The sequence below is a fragment of the Solea solea genome, chromosome 16 (assembly GCF_958295425.1).
Source record: "Solea solea chromosome 16, fSolSol10.1, whole genome shotgun sequence".
NCBI lineage: Eukaryota > Metazoa > Chordata > Actinopteri > Pleuronectiformes > Soleidae > Solea > Solea solea.
Genome location: NC_081149.1, coordinates 23,758,874 through 23,778,039, shown reverse-complemented (window position 1 = coordinate 23,778,039; position 19,166 = coordinate 23,758,874). Strand labels below are relative to the sequence as shown.

The window sequence follows — 19,166 nt, the reverse complement described above, 5'->3', positions numbered from 1 at the left end:
GATTTTTAATACAAAGGTGTTACAGTTCAAAAATTAGCTCTCACTTAGTTCAATAATTTGTGTCCAGGCTGCACTTAAAGGTACAGTCTATAAGATTTAGCAGCATTCATTGGTGTAGTTGCATAGTATAGTATAGTATAGTATAGTATAGCTATTTTATCTTCAATTTCTGCCAAATAAAAATAAGCTACATTTTACATACTGGTCCTTGACCAAACATCTTCTCCCTCACCTATGTAATCTGTGAAAACAGAATGACTTCATTTTCTATAAGTGCAATAAATTTATCAGACAGTGAGAGGAAATGTCAGCAAATGCTAAAAGAACACTTGAAAGAAGCACATTACTGTATGTAGTGCAAACTGTCCCTAATTATGTGGCTCTCAACAGTGACTGTAATTTACAGTTTAAAATGTGGCCTTATTATAACATTGTCTCTCTGTGATGTAGAGGAATTTGACAACTAATACTGTGAGAGTTGGCGCAAAACCATCAACGTTTATGGACTTGTTTAAGTAACGTAACAGGATGAAAGAGACAGTAAGAGAAATGTCTCTTAACAAGCAGCCAGCCTATAGTTCAGCTGTTTTTCAGTCCTGATGAGAGGTAACACTCAAAGTTGAACAAATACATTTTTGAAAATTGTATTGAATTAGGAAGTGTTATTTGATATAAATAAGAATGTTTTAGAGACAGTCTGCAGATGCCTTGCTATTCTTCTTCTTTTGGCTTCTCCCTTTCAGGGTTGCCACAGTGAAAATCATCTGACTCCATCTTGTCCCTTGTGTCCTCTTCTGTTACACCAACTGTCCTCCTTAACCACATCTTTTATTTTAGTTTTCCTCCTGCTCGGCAGCTCCATCTTCAACATCCTGCACATGACCAAACCATCTCAACCTGTGCAATTCAATCCCACTCAATCCACACTCAGTCCCAGTGAAAATCTCAGCATCGTTATCTCTGCTCTGCCACGTCCAGCTACGCCTCCTGTCTTTTGTCTTTTCATTTTGCAGACGCCTTATTGTTGAAAGTATTAAATGTCAGCAGTAAAATTATTGAGAGGGAGCAGAATCAAATTTCCTGTTAATCCTCCCTTTTATAGAATGTGTTAAACTTCTATAAACTTCACACCCATAAAGTGCTTTTGAATGTCATTTGTTTGTGTGATGTTTGGACTTGTTATTTTATAAATAACACAATTATAACAGCTCTTTTCTGTTCATGTGCCCCAGTAAACTATGACAGTGTAGAAGAGAGCCGGCATGTCACGATGCCAGGACCCTGAAACTGGAGCAACTAAATGGAACTCATGACATATTTAATTTGTTTATTTACACCTGTGTGACACCTCAGAACGTTTCTGGGACTGTTATTATATTATTATTCATTAGCTGTGGTAACTATCAGTGCAGACGCCTTGTTGAAAGTGTTAAACGTGTCCTCTGAGGCCTAAGAACAAATACAATTTCTCTTAATGTGTTGAGGAATGAGGAAGAGACTAAAACAGTTTGCCTTATCTGTATTGACTGCTGTTGTTTTATCTATTTATTTTACTGTGATGTATCTTATGTGTCTGTATCAAGTAAGACAAATGTGCACAATAAAGGATTTGCATTGTTATCACTGTAGCGTTACATATTCACATTTCCTTTACAGATGAACTGTCTCATTAAAGCAGGTTGTGAAATGTTTTTTTTCCTTCTTCTTCAGCTTAGGTTGAACACACTTAACCACACTTACTTATAGTATCATCTGTGGTCATCATATCAACAAGGTAGGTGAAGAAAAGTCAAAATACTGTTAGGACAGTGAACATAGTTACTGTTAGGATGCTTCTCTTTGTCTTAATTGGTGTTATATGTATGTTCTTAACAGACATGTTGGCATGTTTTAGCTGGAAAAGCACAGGTGTTAATGATAACATTAATGCTGGCTTTGTTCAGTTCATGTAAACATAGGACAGTGTGACAGTGAACCAACATGCAGCCTGAAACTGAAGAAGCTACATGGAACGCAGCCATTATTATTTTTGATGATTTAACATCTGTGATTTTCTTATTGTGATCTGACAAAAACCGCATCCTTGACAAAAGCTTTGAGAACAAAGAGTGTGGATATTTCAAAATGTATAAATGTATCTGTCTGTCTGTCTGTCTGTCAGTACATCACGCCACCGTGCACGTGCGCTCACGGTTAAACGTGACGGTGCCAGTCGCACGATGGCTCGGTAGCGAGAGGGAGCCAATAACGACGCGGCATCGGCGAGAATGCGTGTATATTTGGGGTGGTGCGTCTGCGTTCGGTTTGCGGAATTCACTGACAGCGCCGAGTCCAATGGCAGCCAGGCAAAGGTTTTGTGGGTAGCGTAGTCGCGAGCACGGAGAACGGGGCCTCGCGGCGAGCCACGGCGGCGCGCGCTCTTACTCCATGTCCCACAACACACCGCGGCAGCAGCGCCGTGTGTGTGTGTGTGTGTGAGGCAGAGGCAGAGAGAGACGGGGAAGATTTTTTTTAAGGAATTCGTCTCTGCAGTGTTGGAGCTTCGCAGTTGCAAAAACAAATAATGGTAAGTTCGCAAACTATAAAGACGCACTGTCAAAAAATGTGTTGTTGTGTAGTGAATATAGAACAGCAGAGACTCTCTGGTGGTGGTTTGCAGAGTTTGCCAAAGGCCGCTAGCGACAGTGATTGCTAACACAAAATGTAACATTAGCTAACTTTAGCTAGCAAACAAGCCACTTGAGCTTGTTGGTTATCGCAGTTAGAAAAATGCTTGTTTACAAGATGACACTTGACACGAAACTACGTCGTAACTAGTCATTGGTGGAAGCTACCGCGTACAAACCGTGTGCTTACATTTTCTATGCGTGACCACCAATCCTTCCAGCTGTCAGTGTTAAACTTAAGTTTGCTGTGTGTCTTAATGTGAGTGTTCCTGTGTGTGTCACACTCCATTGTGTTCCTCTTTGGAACATGTTCTGGTATAAAGTCTGGCATTTTGTGGACCAGTGGGGGTCCAAAGCCTGGTCCTAATGAGGCAGAACCTCATTTTTTGGAAGCTCTGGTTAAAGTTTGGGGTAAATGTGAATTGTGGTTATGTTGAGGTTAGTGTTAAGCACTAACTGGTTATGGTTAAGGTTTGTGATAAGGCTTTGGCTAGGCTGTCTTAATAAATGGAAGTCGCTATAGTGTCCTATTAAGAATAGCAGCAGAAACCTGTGTGTGTGTGTGTTCCGCCCCCCTTCTCCGTGTCGACACTCCTCTTTACGGGAATCTCCGGACTTATTAAAGTAGAAAAGAGACAGTAACGCTGTTTGGAGCAGAGCAGAGATCCTGGACAGTTTCACTGGCAGATTATGCTGCCTGTTGCCATGTGAGCTGACATTCCGCATACCTTTGTGCTAACGTCACTGTCTTATTGTCCAGGTCGCTGTTTCTTTTGGTGGTTAATTATCCACCCTCACTTTTTGTGTTTCCCTCATGCTGCTTCAGTGTTTCAGAGGCTGTAGATGTTGATCACTTTTTGGCAAATTTCTACTTTTTAGTGATGATTTAACTTGGGGTGCTATCTCACACAAACAGCTGTTGTGTGGTTCTTCCAGCTTTTTCATCTGTGGCTCTACATGTCTTTGCTGGATCACCAACTTAGCAGAAAGTGTACACCCATTTTGCAGTGCAATGCTGACTAAAAGTATACCCTTTTAAGTTATGCTTGCATTGTAAATATTAGAATCAATCTCTTACTCCTTTTACCAGTGGTACCCCTCATCTGTATCTGAATATCTGACAGTGAGCGTGTCCAAGACTGGAAACATGGGCTTTATTAATATTACTGAAAACTATTAACTAATTGGGTGTGCATGGGGATTGTTCAGTTGTGACTGATATCTCACTTCCAAGAGAAGTCAGTACACATCCTCAATATTAATATACGGTGCTTACATTTCTATTATGCTACTGTATAGTACTGTAATATACAAATTATCAAAGCACTCGGCAAGTACACACTTCCTCCAAGGCCACTCAGTTTCCCACAGTGTCAATACAATCCCCTGTCTTGCAAGATTGAAAACACACAGCAGAAAACATAACTTCTGTTATGACGAACATAGATTCGACTTGACTGACTGAACTTAAAGCTCTCCCTGAACTCCCTTAGTCACTAACTAACTACTGACTAACAACGTCATAAATGGTGCTGTGATTTCTGTGGAAGTGTCATGTTTGATTGTGTTGTTGTTGGGTCAAACCTCCATCCAGTAACAGTGATTCAACTGTAGTGTGATCTCCAAGATGCGCTCATTTCTCACTGCATTGATTCTCACCTTAGGTAGATGCTTAGCTGATGGCCTTTGCCAATAAGTCTTGGTGTTTTTCTCTCCTATGCTGTAAAACATACAGCCACATCATGGCTAATGTAATATATTTGTTCTGTTTCATTTCATCTCTCCATTACTATTTTCCTTTCAAAAACCAATCATTCTACAATCATCTTTGCTCTTTCCAGGCCTAGGTGTCCAGTTACCTGCTAGTCTTTCCTCATGAAGGTGTGCATTCTTTGAGTGGTTAGACATCTTGCTACAGTCAATACTCCAGAGCAGCAGCAGCAGGAGCACCAGCAGCCATCTCCAGCTGCCCTTCCACACCCCCAGCAGACTCCATCAGCGGGGTGAGAGACAGTTGTGTGGACTGGAGGAAGATTTTAATTAGATACCCACAATATACTTGTCTTTTGTGTCATATTCCTGTTGTAATTTCTCTTTTTGTTTAACATAATGGATAGGTATATTATTTATGTCCTCCTTTCTTCACTGCAGAGCAGGATGGAGGCGTCGTTTGGACCTACATTCGCGGCCGTGGCTGCTGGAGCTAAAGGTAATTTAGAGATTCCTCTTAATGTTTTTTTTTCCTCTGCTGTCTTGTTTTGTTGTTGTTTGCTTAATAGACACTCTGTTACTGCATAAATCTGTCATTCTTATGGGTGAACTTGCCTTCATATGCATTTAACAGAAGCGTCCACCACCTACAAGCAACATAGAAGAACTCCCTCCTCCTCCAGCACTCTAACCTACTCCCCTCGGGATGACGACGATGGAATGGTACGTACATCCACTTTACTATTTATTTTTTTTATAGAAAACATTTGATTTTAAAGATATGGGTAAAAAATCACATTGAAGTTTTTCTGATTGTGCAGCTTATGCAGAAGTGCCTCTATATCTGTGTTGTTCTGTAAACTTATAAATACACCCTGACCTATTCTTTCTACTGCTTCCTCTCACCCCCTCAGCCTCTTATTGGTACTCCTCGGAGGTCTGATTCAGCCATTTCTGTCCGATCTCTTCATTCTGAGTCCAACATGTCTCTGCGCTCCACTTTCTCTCTGCACGAAGAGGAGGAGGACACGGTATAATTCACAGCATTCACATACCGTACATATGACCACGTACAGTGAGGTCTAAGCACCTACGACTCCTTTCCCATTCATGGTCTCAGGCATTTAGACCCTACTGAAAATCACAGCAAGCACAGTACATGCCCACAATCCCATTTAGGAATACATACATACACAAGTACAAGAACATTCCATCAAGTGAGTAAATGAACAAATCTGTGTATCTGTGCAGGAACCCCAGGTTTTTGCTGAACAACCGTCAGTGAAACTGTGCTGTCAGCTCTGCTGTAATGTCTTCAAGGATCCTGTCATCACCACATGTGGGGTAAGTCAACTTTATTGAATGGATACAATGTATCACACTGACCTTTCCAGTGTGGTCACTGGAAATGCCCATCTTTCATCAAGGGCAGGTGGCAGCGATGATGATGGTAATGATGCTGCTTGCAGCTTTTTTCCAAGTTTGTACTAGATGGTAATGAGCAGAACTGACTCTATTCAGTAATATATTCAGATGTTAACAGCTTGTTTTTTTTGTTCTTTTAGAGTAGGACGTGCACTGTATTTTAAACAAAGCACACTTTTACTTGTCTGGTTTACGCAGCTCTGCAGCAACAACAAGGCTCTTTTTGTCCTTCTGAATAATTTTCCAGCTTGTTGTTGTAATGTTATAAAGGTTGCTGTATGTGCACACAAACTTAGCGTAGAGTAATTATATCCAAGCACATCTTTTCTGGGAGCTCATCCACTTTGGCTGCATGTTTCACTCAACAAGGAAGCTGAGTTAAAACCTGTTTTATTTAAATAACTTGTTTTTCCCTCCTTCAGCACACCTTCTGCAGACGATGTGCCTTGACTTCAGGTGAGACACTAATGACATAAATAATGGCTATATTTTACGTAGACGCACCAGTGCTGGGACCATAGAGTAGTAGTTTTACTCTAACCTTACCTTCATGTCTGTACTCGTCACAGACAAGTGCCCGGTTGATGCTGCAAAGCTAACGGTTGTGGTGAACAACATCGCAGTGGCAGAGCAGATAGGAGAGCTGTTCATCCACTGTAAATACGGCTGCAGGGCCACAGCCAGTGGAGCAGCTGGAGGGGCCGCAGCCTCTAACGCCACAGTGGCCGGGAAGCCTGGAGCGTTTGAAGTGGACCCACTTGGCTGCCCATTCACGATCAAACTGGCCACACGCAAGTAAGGACTTAAGACTTGTTAGGATGCTGGGTTTTTTTTTTTCCACACACACACTGCAAACATGCAAACAATTGCAATACTTTCTCTGACCGTCTCTGTAGAGAACATGAGGCCAGTTGTGACTACAGGCCAGTCCGTTGCCCCAACAACCCCTCCTGCCCTCCCCTGCTCACCATGAACCTGGAGGCTCACCTCAAAGAATGTGAACACATCAAATGTCCACACTCTAAATACGGGTGAGTCCTTAAAACACTGTACAAGATAAAATTGAATGTTTTTCATTTCTATCTGCTGTTTAGTTGCAAATTGCCTCTTCTGCCTTCCTCTTATTTGCCTATCTCCTCCTCTGCAGCTGTACATTCATCGGCAACCAAGACACATATGAAACACACCTGGAGGTGTGTAAATTTGAGGGACTCAAAGAATTTCTGCAACAGACCGATGACAGGTGAGAAAACATGAAGCTGTATTAAAATGTAACTCTTAATATTTTCTATACATGTTTTTTTTTCTTCATGTCATCAGTGGTGAAATGATGGTTCAGTAAAACTGTATGAACTGTATGAGCCCTAATTTCTCACCCTGTTAGGTTCCATGAGATGCAGTTAACTCTGGCCCAAAAGGACCAAGATATTGCTTTCCTGCGCTCCATGTTGGGAAAACTGTCTGAGAAATTAGATCAACTAGAGAAGAACCTGGAGCTCAAGTTTGGTAAGATTCAGTATAAAGTAAAACATTATGTTTAACTTCCTTATTCAGCCGTCAGAGGCTTGTTTTTCTCAGCCAGAGGATACGTTTTTGCTGGAATTTACAAATCCTCAATCATAGCCCCCAGAATCGTTATAAAATAGTTTCCCATCCCTAGATATGGGGATTGTGGAACGGGAAGAAAAAAACTACATAGCTGCATTATTAATAACTTTGTTTATGTGTTTTATTGTGTGTACGTTTGTATTTCAGATATGCTGGATGAGAACCAGAGTAAACTGAGCGAGGACCTAATGGAATTTCGTAGAGATGCCTCTATGCTTAATGTAAGTGTGTGCACATTTGTCAGAGATACAGAGACAAATGCAAGAATAAAACCTGAAGAAGAATGCTAGTATAACTGGAATAAGGGTTTGGAACATGTGTGTCAGTGAACAGTGCTTGATTGATTTATAAGTCGGTGTATAAAGTACTTAACCTTCATTTTTTGTGTCTGTGCAGGACGAGTTGTCTCATATCAATGCCAGACTCAATATGGGAATCCTGGGCTGTAAGTATCTGCCCGTCTGTCCTACTTTGCTCTTCACCTTTATCAGTGGAGTATGACATTTTGTTAAGTCTTGTTAAGAACTAGGCCCTGTCATATCTCCAAATTCAGTTTCTTTCCTCTATTCTTCACCAACCCAACTCTTGCCTTTTCCATATTTTATAGACTCCACTGTTGTGTAGTTGCTATTTAAAATATCAAGTCTTTGTCTTCTCTGTGCTCGTGTGCAGCATATGACCCCCAGCAGATCTTCAAGTGTAAGGGGACATTTGTTGGCCACCAGGGTCCTGTATGGTGCCTATGTGTCTACTCCACTGGAGACCTGCTCTTCTCAGGATCCTCAGATAAGACTATCAAGGTAACATTAACACATCCCTGCTATAAGTAGCTTTAACCCTTCTCTCTGTGTGTGTGTTTGTTCGTTCTGTGAAGCAGTGCCATTTACACTATAAACACATGTTCTCCCACCTACCTCCAGAAAGATTCTGATACCTTCTACCCACAACCCTGTATCAAAAATATCAAATTATAGATTTGTTTTGTATATACATGTAAATACAAGTGTAAAAGACACATTTGAAGAGTCTTTTCAGCTTTTTAACAGTATGTTAATGACTCCCCTCTCTTCTGGACACCTCAGGTGTGGGACACCTGCACCACCTACAAGTGTCAGAAAACCCTGGAGGGTCATGATGGCATTGTGTTGGCTCTGTGTATCCAGGGGTAATTAAAATTCACACTTGAAGCAAAACACACACACTTTCATCACGAGATTTATGCCAGCTGAGAATAGTCAGACTTTCTTGAAAGCATAACCCCTGTCGTATGCATCTTGTTCCCATAGCAACAAGTTATACAGTGGCTCTGCAGACTGCACCATCATTGTGAGTGACATCACTTTTCTCTTTTTTTGTGTGTATTTTGTTAAAACAATGTTTTTTTTTTACAAAGGCTTTGTTTCAGTCTAGTAATCTTGACACTGTACGTCTTCCATAGGTGTGGGACATTCAGACTCTGCAGAAAGTCAATACCATTCGTGCTCATGACAACCCTGTATGTACGCTTGTCTCATCCCACAACATGTTGTTCAGCGGCTCCCTCAAGGCCATTAAGGTACAGTTATTTTCATGACGTATCACCTTGTCAACGTTATGTCGTCATTATAAAAGCTTTCTATCATTTATTTTGTTTATTTTCAAGTCAATCATTTCACAAAATATCTTCTGCACCCTTTGTGAATAAGAAAGAAAGAAAAATAAGTTTGGATTAAACACTGGAAACTGTGGCAGTATGATCATTACATTTAAAAATGATTACAACAAAACAGGTGTTGAACTAAGTGACTGGTAATGTAAGTATTTGTAAAAAAGTTTTTTTAAACTGCTAACTGGCTATGTACAGAAAAGTAAAACGGACTTTGGATGGAGCCATGAGGTATGCCAGTTATAAATGCGACGAGTCAGACAGCCTGTTAACTATTAATATATATTATATAACTATTAATGACATTTCTAAGTGTAATAGGTTTTAGCGGTTATCTAATGACAAATACAATGGCTGATCTTGTGAGATAAGGAGGCATATTGACACTGGGAAACTGAGCAACCTTGGAGGAAATGTTGTATCTGAAACCTAGTTGCCTGTATGATAGTAATAGGGAAGGGTGTGTGTGTAATGTAACCTTTTGATAGCTTAAGTCACTTATCAGCTGGAAAACGAGTAATGACTCAGATGATGAATGTAAAATGTGTTTTAATAAGGAGGGGAAACGATAAGGAGTGATGACTGTAGCCTTGTCTTTGTTTCCATGGGTACGAGTGAGTCAGTGAAAGGCAGGGGAGGATAGTTGTGCTGTGTGATAGAAGTGCCTTTACACAGGGGCTTTCCTGTGTCAGTGACTTTATGAATTTTACTGTTCACACCATAGTATATTAACCTCAGCTGTGTGTACAGTGAGTGTTTGTGTATGCATTTCATTTGTGTTGTTGTTGGAAAAAGGTCTACTTTTACTAATGTTTGTGTTTGCTTAGGTGTGGGACATTGTGGGCACAGAGCTGAAACTGAAGAAGGAACTGACTGGTCTGAATCACTGGGTGAGAGCACTGGTGGCCTCCCAGAACCACCTGTACAGCGGCTCCTATCAGACCATCAAGGTAGGTGGAGGGAGGGAGGGAGGGAGGAAGGGGAGAAATCACTGATGTGCTCTACATACACACACTTTAAAGTCCTGTTGTCAAGATCTAGCCGAGCAGTTCATGGAAGGCTGCCAATCCTCATGTGTGCTGCAGTTGTTTTTTAGGCTTTAAAAATGTGAAGTGAAGAAGTGTGCAGGTATTTGATTATTTGAAAGTGAGCTTTAAATGTCAGTATGCTCTTTTAACAAGCTTACTACTTATAATAATTGTGCCATTAACATAAGCTTATTATTATGTAGAATTAAAATTAACTGTAGTAGCTCTCACACGATCTTTACTTGGTCTGGTTAAAGCCAAACTCTTGTAAGATGTTGTTACATTGTATATCCCTCCTTTTCAAATACTTCACTTGTGTAAAATGTAAGCAAATTGTTTTAAAAAAGAAATACTGAAGGATAGCATTAACGGTTTAAATCAATACAGTTTTTAATACTTGTCTTTAACTTTTGTGAAGCCAAATGCATATAAATGATCCTATTGCAAGCTTTGTAATTTTAAATGAATCAATTAAAAAAAAGCCAGTCATTTGAAATATGCAGTTCTAGAAAGGAGGAAATGTTGCTTAGGAATTACAGACAACAAACAACGGCTAACCTGCCTCTGAAAATGAAATTGCAAAGCTTCACAGGATTAGCAGCAGCCCCTGAGCCTGATCTGAGACATTCAGATGCAGTTTATGAAGTTTTAGTTTTGTCTGCTGGAGCAGCTGAATCAAGATTAAAAAGCAAAGAAAGTGTTTACACTCCTCCTCCTAAACTTTAAACCTGCGTTTATGTACAGATGCTCAAGTAACTCGAACCATAGCATGTGCCTTATTTATGGGAATAATGGGAATAATTAGCACAGGATGTCACTAAAAACATTTAAACACATACTCTTGGGTGTGTGTCTGGAGCACGGTGAAGTGTGTGAAGCACGGGTTCAGCCAGGGATGGCACAATATTCCTAATACTGATATCTGTCTGATACAATTGTTGTAAATACTAACATATTTGTGCTGATGCCTGTTACTACTTCAAAAACACAGCTATATAACAAATATTCTGCTCACATAAAGAAGTCGCATATGTACAGACGGTGTATTGACGTTTTTATGTGAAATGCAAGCTTGTGAATAGTATTTTAGTATTATATTATATTATATTATATTTAAGTAGTATAGTATAATAGTATTCTTTTCGAATAGATTTTGACCAGTAGTATTCTACTGAGTATTCTATATCCTCATCCTGAAGCTCATACGTGCATCAATGTGCTTTTGTCCCTGTTGTGCATACTCTGTGTATTTTAGTTGGAGTACTGAACTGTGTGTGTGTGTGTGTGTGTGTGCGCGTGCGCGTGCGCGTGCGCGTGCGCGCACGTGCGCGTGTGTGTGCAGTCAATCAAGTCGGTTATTGTTTTGTGGCCAGTAATTGGTTTCTGTATTCTCTGCATAAAAGGATTGTGTGTCTGTGTCTGACTCTCACTATCTTCAAGCATTGCCTTGGTCATTGTACTCGGTTAGCCTGTATTTGCGTCCGTGTGTGTGTGTGTGTGTGTTTCCTGCTGTCTTGCTGGAGTTGGTTGCTAATGAATACCTCAGGGATGCTGTACAGAGTAGCAGAGAGAGATATGGAGAGGAACTGGTTGTGGGAATGAGGGACATCTGTGAAAGAATGAGGAAACACAGATGAAAGCGTAGATGAAATGGTTGTTTTTTTATGATGCCTGTAAGCGCAGCAGTTAGTCTCTTGCCAGTTGTTAAGTCTGAGGAGTCATTTAGAAAATGTTAAGCGACAGAAATTAGCGTGATTATTTCTGCCAATATTCAGTGAAATATGTCCCTTTGAACATTGAGGAATTGAGTAATTATGTCACTTTGACACAAAGCCCACACACACACACACACACACACACACACACACACACACACAGTTCCTCGAAGACTGTGGAGGCCCTGAACGGAGTTTAGTCGCCGTTTGAGGAAAAAAAAGAAGCTTTAAATGCAAGAAATGTCTTTGTTTGCATTTTTAATGTTGAATAAGTTAGAGCAGTGTTTGAATGCTGCATAAAAGAGTAGTTGGCACTGTGTAAGAGCAGCCACTGTAATCTGTCGATATTTTTGCCTTAGTCTAAATATAGAGGGACAGGATGGATGGTGCTTTGTGACGAAGTCTGTGTGCCGAATATAAAACCAAGATGTTTCAGATGAACATGTTGAAATCAATCACAAGTCAATCTCAGCTGTCAATCCTAATGTCTCACTTTGATTTTACAGAATAAAATATATTAATAATCAGAGTGGGGTTTAGTGAAGTTGTGAAAAGTAATATTTGGTTTGTTTAACGAATAATTAAGTGGTAGTGCGAGTCGTCTTTCAACTGGAAGGTTGTGGATTAGATACCTGTCTTCCGCTAATCTACATGTCCATATGTCCTTGAAAGTGTGAGTGAATGGTTGTGAATGGCGACACTGTAGCGTAAAGCAGCTTTGAATGGTCATCACAAAATAAATACGGACCATTTAATTGTAATGGGATAATGTTAAATTGATATAAGCTGCAATAATGGATATTTTTATACTTACATTGGGTCAAAAACTGTGTAAAATGAAAGGAGACACAGCTGTTCTTCAGTAGAGGTTGACTGGGATGTGAATCGTCTGAAATGATGCTGCTGCTGCTCTGTGCATCCTTGACTTTTCAGTGCTGCATTATGATTGTCTAACCAGTCTAACCTAGTGAAGACTGAGTGTGTTGCCATGGTGATTAAACCAGCTTTTTTTTTTTTTGCACAATTCCCATTTCCCTGCACTTGTGTTTTGGTCAACCCTTTCTAGGAAACTCACACATCACAACTCTTTCACTTCTTCTTCTTTTTATACCTCTCTGACTCCCATCTCGTCTCTCTCTCTCTCTCTCTCTCTCTGTCTGTCAGATCTGGGACATCCGCTCTCTGGAGTGTGTTCACGTCCTGCAGACCAGCGGCGGCAGCGTCTACTCCATCGCCGTCACCAACCACCACATCGTGTGTGGCACATATGAAAACCTCATCCATGTAAGAGAGATGCAAGCAAGGGACACAGTTTCCTGCTCCATATTCAACTTTTCACCAGTTTTTATCCCCATAAGTTATAAAGGTAGTTTGACGTAAACACTGATGAAGACGACGATGTTAATGATGGAACTCTTTTTTTTCTGTAGGTGTGGGATATTGAGTCTAAAGAGCAGGTGCGGACCCTTACGGGTCACGTGGGAACAGTTTATGCTCTTGCTGTCATCTCCACTCCTGACCAAACCAAAGTGTTCAGCGCCTCATACGACCGTTCCCTCAGGGTGAGGATGGAATCTGTCTGTCTGTCTGTCTGTCTGTGCACTTGTTTACATGTTTTGTTCAGCATTAGTTGAGAACATTAACATCATTCTAACGTCTGAGTAGTAGTACTTGTACAAGCTACAGCCAGTTAGCTTAGCCTAGCACCAATACTGGAAACTGGAGCTGTTAAAACTGTAGTTATATGACACACTCAAAGCCTCAGGTGCTCCAATTTAATAGTTATTCTTAGAAAAGAAATGTGTAAAAAAGTGTATTGGAGTGGTTCTGTGCACCTGCTGTGTACTCTGTAGTCGATTCGTAATTTCATGCAGTCTATGGTTAATTTGATTTCATCAGGAGGAATGTACCAAGTACTAACGGCAGTGTTTTTAGTGCACCCTCGTTCCACGGGTAACAGTGTGTCTTCAGAGAACACCCCCCTTTTTTTTTTCAGTATTTTGGATTAGCCCAACGCACAAGAGACAGATAGATTAAAGAACGTCCGGTGGTTTTATTTAATGTTGAGCTACAGTCAGTCGTCCTCTAACATCCATGTCAAAGACATCAGCAATGTGGCAGCATTTTCCCGCCAAAAATAGATGGCGGGAAAAAAGTCGAATGTTTGCAAGCAACAGTTTGCATATCTAGCTCAACTACAAACATGGTATATCATATAAAAACGGTTAACTAACTTGTCTGCGTTACATTGCTCTGTCCATTTTGAGTATATGAACATATCAGAATTGGCATATTTCAATGTTTTAGTCTAATAGTCGTTACAGCTCTAGTGTACTGTGCAGCTAAAAACAAAAGAGACCAGGAGGCATGAACTGGTTGGCCAGGCTTTATTTTCTTCTCTCACACACACACACATGCAGAGTCAACTCATCCCATCACCACTTCCTTTCACCCTGGCCTTCAAAATACACTATAACCTTTTGCCGTATAACACTGGGCAGTAAAAATAGCTGACAGTTGTTCTTCCCATGAAATACACATTTTCTCTGTTATCATTAGCTGTAACGGGAAGTAGCCGCAGTTTCACACTTGTGCGGAACAAATCAGGTTTCCGCTACAGACCAGGAAGTCACAGCTGGTTACATTCTGAATAACCCATCAAGAAAAGAGAGGAATTTTGTGTTTACATGCTAAGATGTCATTTGTGTGTGTGTGTGTGTTTGTGTTGCAGGTGTGGAGCATGGACAACATGATCTGTACACAGACTCTGCTCAGGCACCAGGGCAGCGTCACAGCTCTGGCTGTGTCCAGAGGACGTCTCTTCTCTGGAGCTGTGGACAGCACCGTCAAGGTACAACAGATGACTGTGTGTCTGTATCACACGCCCACTGTTCTTCTGTAATCATATCCTCTTTAATCCACCCGCGGTCCCAAAATCGAATCCATTTACGCTTTGTGATTTGTAAAAGACGACAGGGCCAAGAAAGAAGCATCAGTCAGAATCCTGTAGAGAGGGTCGCCCGGCTATTCTTTTACAAGAATACAAGAAAATCATAACATAGCTGTTAAGAATACACCATTATTTTTGCAGTTCCACAAAGTATGGAATCTGTTTTTAAAGGTCATCGAATCAACAGACATGGAATAAGACAGTCAGGTTTTTATGTGACCTAAAGACAAAAGGTGCTCAGGTGTTTGTAATATCATTATGCAACTTCATCTTCTTATAGATGACACTGTATCCGACACACTGGTCCTTAAAAATGGCAACAGACAACCTTTGTCTATAAGAAGTTTTTCTTTTAAAACATTAAAAGAAAACAGCTTCTCATTGGCCAAAGAATAGTGGAAGTCAGATTTATATGTTAACATAGATTATTATAATTACACAGTTTAATGCTTTATTAGGCGGTTTTAGCCAAAAAAATGTGTCTTTATTCTTAATAAATGATGTGTAGTGACTTTGTTGGATCTTTAAGTTAACCCTCTCTCTCTCCCTCTCTCTCTCCCTCTCTCCCTCTCTCAGGTGTGGACATGCTAAAGTCCAGTTGACGTTCACGTCTCGTTTCCCACATGATTTTTTCTTCCTCCACATCCATGTCTTTGTTTGTGATCTAACAGCCACAGACCAATAACAGCCACCGCTTCACAGTAAAGGTGCATCAGAATGTTTTTTTTTTGTTTGTTTGTTTGTTTTACTTTTTAAAACTTCAAAACAAACACAAACAATCCAACATTTTTTTTTTACCCACGATCGCCGGGATCGAGGGTCAGCCCGCGGGTCACGCTCAGCGACTCGGCGCATTACGCGGCAAAATAAGAGGAGAGCTGCCTTACGCCTGCACGGCACTGCGCCAAAACAGAGATTGAACAGGGCGGCTGTCATCAGAGCAGGAAGCAGAGAGGGTCACGGTTCTGTTGACGGCCCCGGCTGCTTCCTGCAGATACACCTGCCTTTTTACACATGTACTTACTTACGATGCCTAATGTAAACTGGTATAACGGCTGGTTTCACAAACACGGAGTGTGTGTGTTTGTCACTCCAGAGATGAATCCAGAATTCAAACTCATTTAGACACATACAGTATATTAACGTCAGATCCTCAGATCCTCACTTTTAATGCAAATTAAGCATGTTTCACAGTTAAATAGACAGTGAAAATGACCTTTCACCACAGTTTGAATGACTACATGTCAAACACAACACTTCCTGTTCCCGTTTCAAAGTAAAAGCACTCATTTCAGTACTGTGAATCAAATGTTTCGACAAGGCTTTTGTTAATGCACGGCTGCATACAGGAGAGTCCTGGTGTTTAGTTTAGTTTAGTTTAGTTTAGTACAGAGTATTAAGAGTATATAAATATATATTTTTATGATTTTCATAGACAAAAAACTAGTTAAAATATAACTGAAATTACTGAAAAGGTAGCTACCAAGGCAGCTGTTCTCACCGTTATATTGAAGTTAAGTTATCTCTGTATGAAAGACACATTTACACACACGTACTGCTAATGTTTGTAAAAGTGGAGTGAATGTGAAACAGAGCTGAAAAGGAAGAATATCTTTATTATTTCCTTTGACACAAACCAACCGAATTGATCATCATCTTAATGAATTGATTGTTAGTTTTTTAAATAATTAAAAGGAACCTCTCAGATTTTTTTCAGCTACTCCAATTGTGATATGAAGCAAATAAAGTGGAAAATATCACAAAGAAACCATTAAAACTGAATTAGAACTGCGTCAGAAAATAATCAACAGTTAAATTGATTATGAAAATAATAAGTTGCAGCAGCCGTAATAAACATAAACACATTCTCCCGCTCCGCCTTCATCACACGTGTCACCCAGTTCAGTTTTGTGAAACCAGCCTTTATTAAAAAAAAAGAAACCACATTTTAATAAGTGAAGACTTTAAAGACAGATGTATAGATTTACTGAGTTTTATATTAGTGCCATGTTAGAGCTGTATTCGGAGCCACTAAACAACAGTCGTCCAGTACAGTGGTGTACAGTTAAACGGACAGTGCCGAGCCTGGACCTGGACCTGGACACGGGCCCGGGAGAACCACTCACCGTGGCCGACATAACCGAGGCACAGACGCAGAGGAGGAGACGACGACGACGGTTCGTGTGCATGTATGTGTCCGTCGCCGTGTTTTTCGACAAGTGCCATATGTGCAGATTAAAAACGTTAGGAAAGACTGTGACGACGCATATTTCTCCCCCCTCTCTGTTTCCCTCCTCCCTCTTCAGCTGGTCAGAGAACAAACGCGGCCACAGACCGACACTTCATGATGAAGTGAAGGCAGGCAGGGGACGAGGTGTAATTAACCCCAAAAACTCCCCGAGGAAAAAGTGTCATCCTGTTTTCCTAACTCGTGTCCCCGAGGACCCACATTGGGTTGAAAATCAATCAGTAAATGACTGCGAGGGTCGTTTTTATCGTTAATTAAATCACATTAGCACATGTAAAAATTTACACACGGAAGATCAGTACGTTTTTTTTTTATTATTATTATTATTATTATTATTGTTATTGCAGATGTTCTCAAGTATTATGCTTTCATTTCAATGCAAATATGGCCGCCACTTCCTGTAGCTTCGGTGAGGAGGGTAGAGAAGGGCGTGAGAGCGTTTCAGTGATGTCTTGTATACTTGTAATCATGTAAGCCTGAGTTGATCGCTGATCAATAAAACTGTTGTAAACTTTGAACACAGTGAATCTGATTTATTTGACCACAGAAAATGAATGTTTGTGTTTTACTGGCCCATCAAAAAAAAGTAGAATAAAACTGTTATTTTAGTAAAACGAAGACTCTAGATAAGATAAGATAATCCTTTATTTGTCCCACAGACAGACTCTAGGGCTTCATACTGCCTTTTCATTAGACTTTGGTCTTATTTATCACACTTAATGTGTCTCTAAAGGGGTTTTCCTCTCCAATACATTATCTCCTGTTATTGCATGATTATGATGACTGTGAAATACTGTTGAAAGCTCTGAAAAAACACCTCTTTTTCACTTTGTCTCTTTAAGCAAATTCCCTTCTTTCACTTCACTTCTTCTTCTGATGACTTACTTACCGTGACCGTGGTTATGTATATATATATATATATATATATATATATATATATATACATATATACATATACATACGTATATGTATATATGTATATATATATACATACAAACGTATATATGTATATGTATATAAAGAAACTTATATTAAAAAGATAAAGCTTATATCTATGAATTATATGAGAACAAAAATCAGTAATTTGTAATAATTGATATTGTATCATAATATTGGCTACAACAATCAGATTTGATACAAATACAGTAGAATAACAATGTTTTTCCTCAACCACAGGCACATAGCAAGCACTACTTACTGCAGGGCTATTGAGGCCACGCCCCCTACATGCACCTTGCGTTCCTCTGTGCATCACATGACCTCACACCTCTGGCTTGCCGCTCATCCATGCAACCTAATTTTCCTATAGACCACAATAGTAAGAGAGATCTTTATATTCTATATTTTTAATTCACAGTTTAATTAAAAAAAAAAAAAAAAATTCTAAAGGCTAGAAAAAGCCCAGAAAAATGACATTTCCCAGAGTGACATCACAGCTGCGTTCACAGTAAAGCCATTTACACACTAATATGAACTTTTATCTTTTTCTAATTAAGGAACCAATGAAAATTTAAGAGAAACTGAATATACTATGGATATGTGGCGGTCACTAATCCTTACACCGGACCTCTCATTACTGGACAGTTTTATCTTTTATTTACATAAAAATATTCTTAATAAAACAATAAAATAAGTTAGATTGAACTGAACTAACGTGTGCTCACATGCTGCCCCCTGGAGGAGGAGCTCTGAACTGTCTGAAAACAAAGGCAGAGTGGGAGACGGTGCAGTTTGTATATAACATTTATTTGTTCAAAGCAAATGGTCATAAGATGCAGTCACTGCGAGCACACCGCTGTCCACGCACGCACACACACACACACACACGCTCACACACAAGTTTCAGAGCAACACGTAACACACACTCAGCTTCTCACACACTCACATACAGTCACTGCAGAGCAGAGGAGACGAGGAGACACTCACTGTCTGTCCAGAGAAGCACAGGTGGGACATTAAATCAAAGCAACACTTTTTTCTTATTCTTAAAAAAAAATAATAATAATAATAAAAAAAAAATATGTTGCTCCACAACATCTGTGTCTTCTCACCATCTGTGGTATTTCACCTTTGTAGCTGACCCCTGACCTCACGCACTCACCCTAATATGTTCAAAATAACAGTAGAGGTCAGGTGACCTCAGGAAGGAGGAGAGAAGGCAAACATATATA

At 40.1% G+C, this 19,166-nt stretch overlaps 1 protein-coding gene across 1 annotated transcript; it reads left to right on the top strand.

Annotated features, from left to right (window-relative positions):
- The first annotated feature begins 2,415 nt into the window (after positions 1 to 2,415).
- traf7 (TNF receptor-associated factor 7) lies at positions 2,416 to 17,513 on the top strand. The gene is made up of 22 exons (XM_058653948.1): positions 2,416 to 2,566; positions 4,508 to 4,669; positions 4,818 to 4,875; positions 5,011 to 5,099; positions 5,291 to 5,407; positions 5,628 to 5,720; positions 6,224 to 6,257; positions 6,371 to 6,596; positions 6,698 to 6,832; positions 6,949 to 7,044; positions 7,186 to 7,307; positions 7,557 to 7,630; positions 7,806 to 7,854; positions 8,082 to 8,209; positions 8,492 to 8,574; positions 8,696 to 8,735; positions 8,848 to 8,964; positions 9,882 to 10,004; positions 12,962 to 13,081; positions 13,228 to 13,359; positions 14,529 to 14,648; positions 15,324 to 17,513. The coding sequence occupies exons 3-22, from the start codon at positions 4,824 to 4,826 to the stop codon at positions 15,336 to 15,338; spliced, it is 1,965 nt and encodes a 654-aa protein (XP_058509931.1). The 5' UTR covers positions 2,416 to 2,566; positions 4,508 to 4,669; positions 4,818 to 4,823; the 3' UTR covers positions 15,339 to 17,513.
- Positions 17,514 to 19,166: the final 1,653 nt, after the last annotated feature.

Excerpts from the sequence above, each read along its gene's own strand:
- traf7 (XM_058653948.1), top strand. The coding sequence starts at position 4,824 with ATGGAGGCGTCGTTTGGACCTACATTCGCGGCCGTGGCTGCTGGAGCT. Across the intron at positions 5,408-5,627 it reads ACGAAGAGGAGGAGGACACG|GAACCCCAGGTTTTTGCTGA; the intron begins GTATAATTCACA and ends GTATCTGTGCAG. Across the intron at positions 8,575-8,695 it reads TTGGCTCTGTGTATCCAGGG|CAACAAGTTATACAGTGGCT; the intron begins GTAATTAAAATT and ends TTGTTCCCATAG.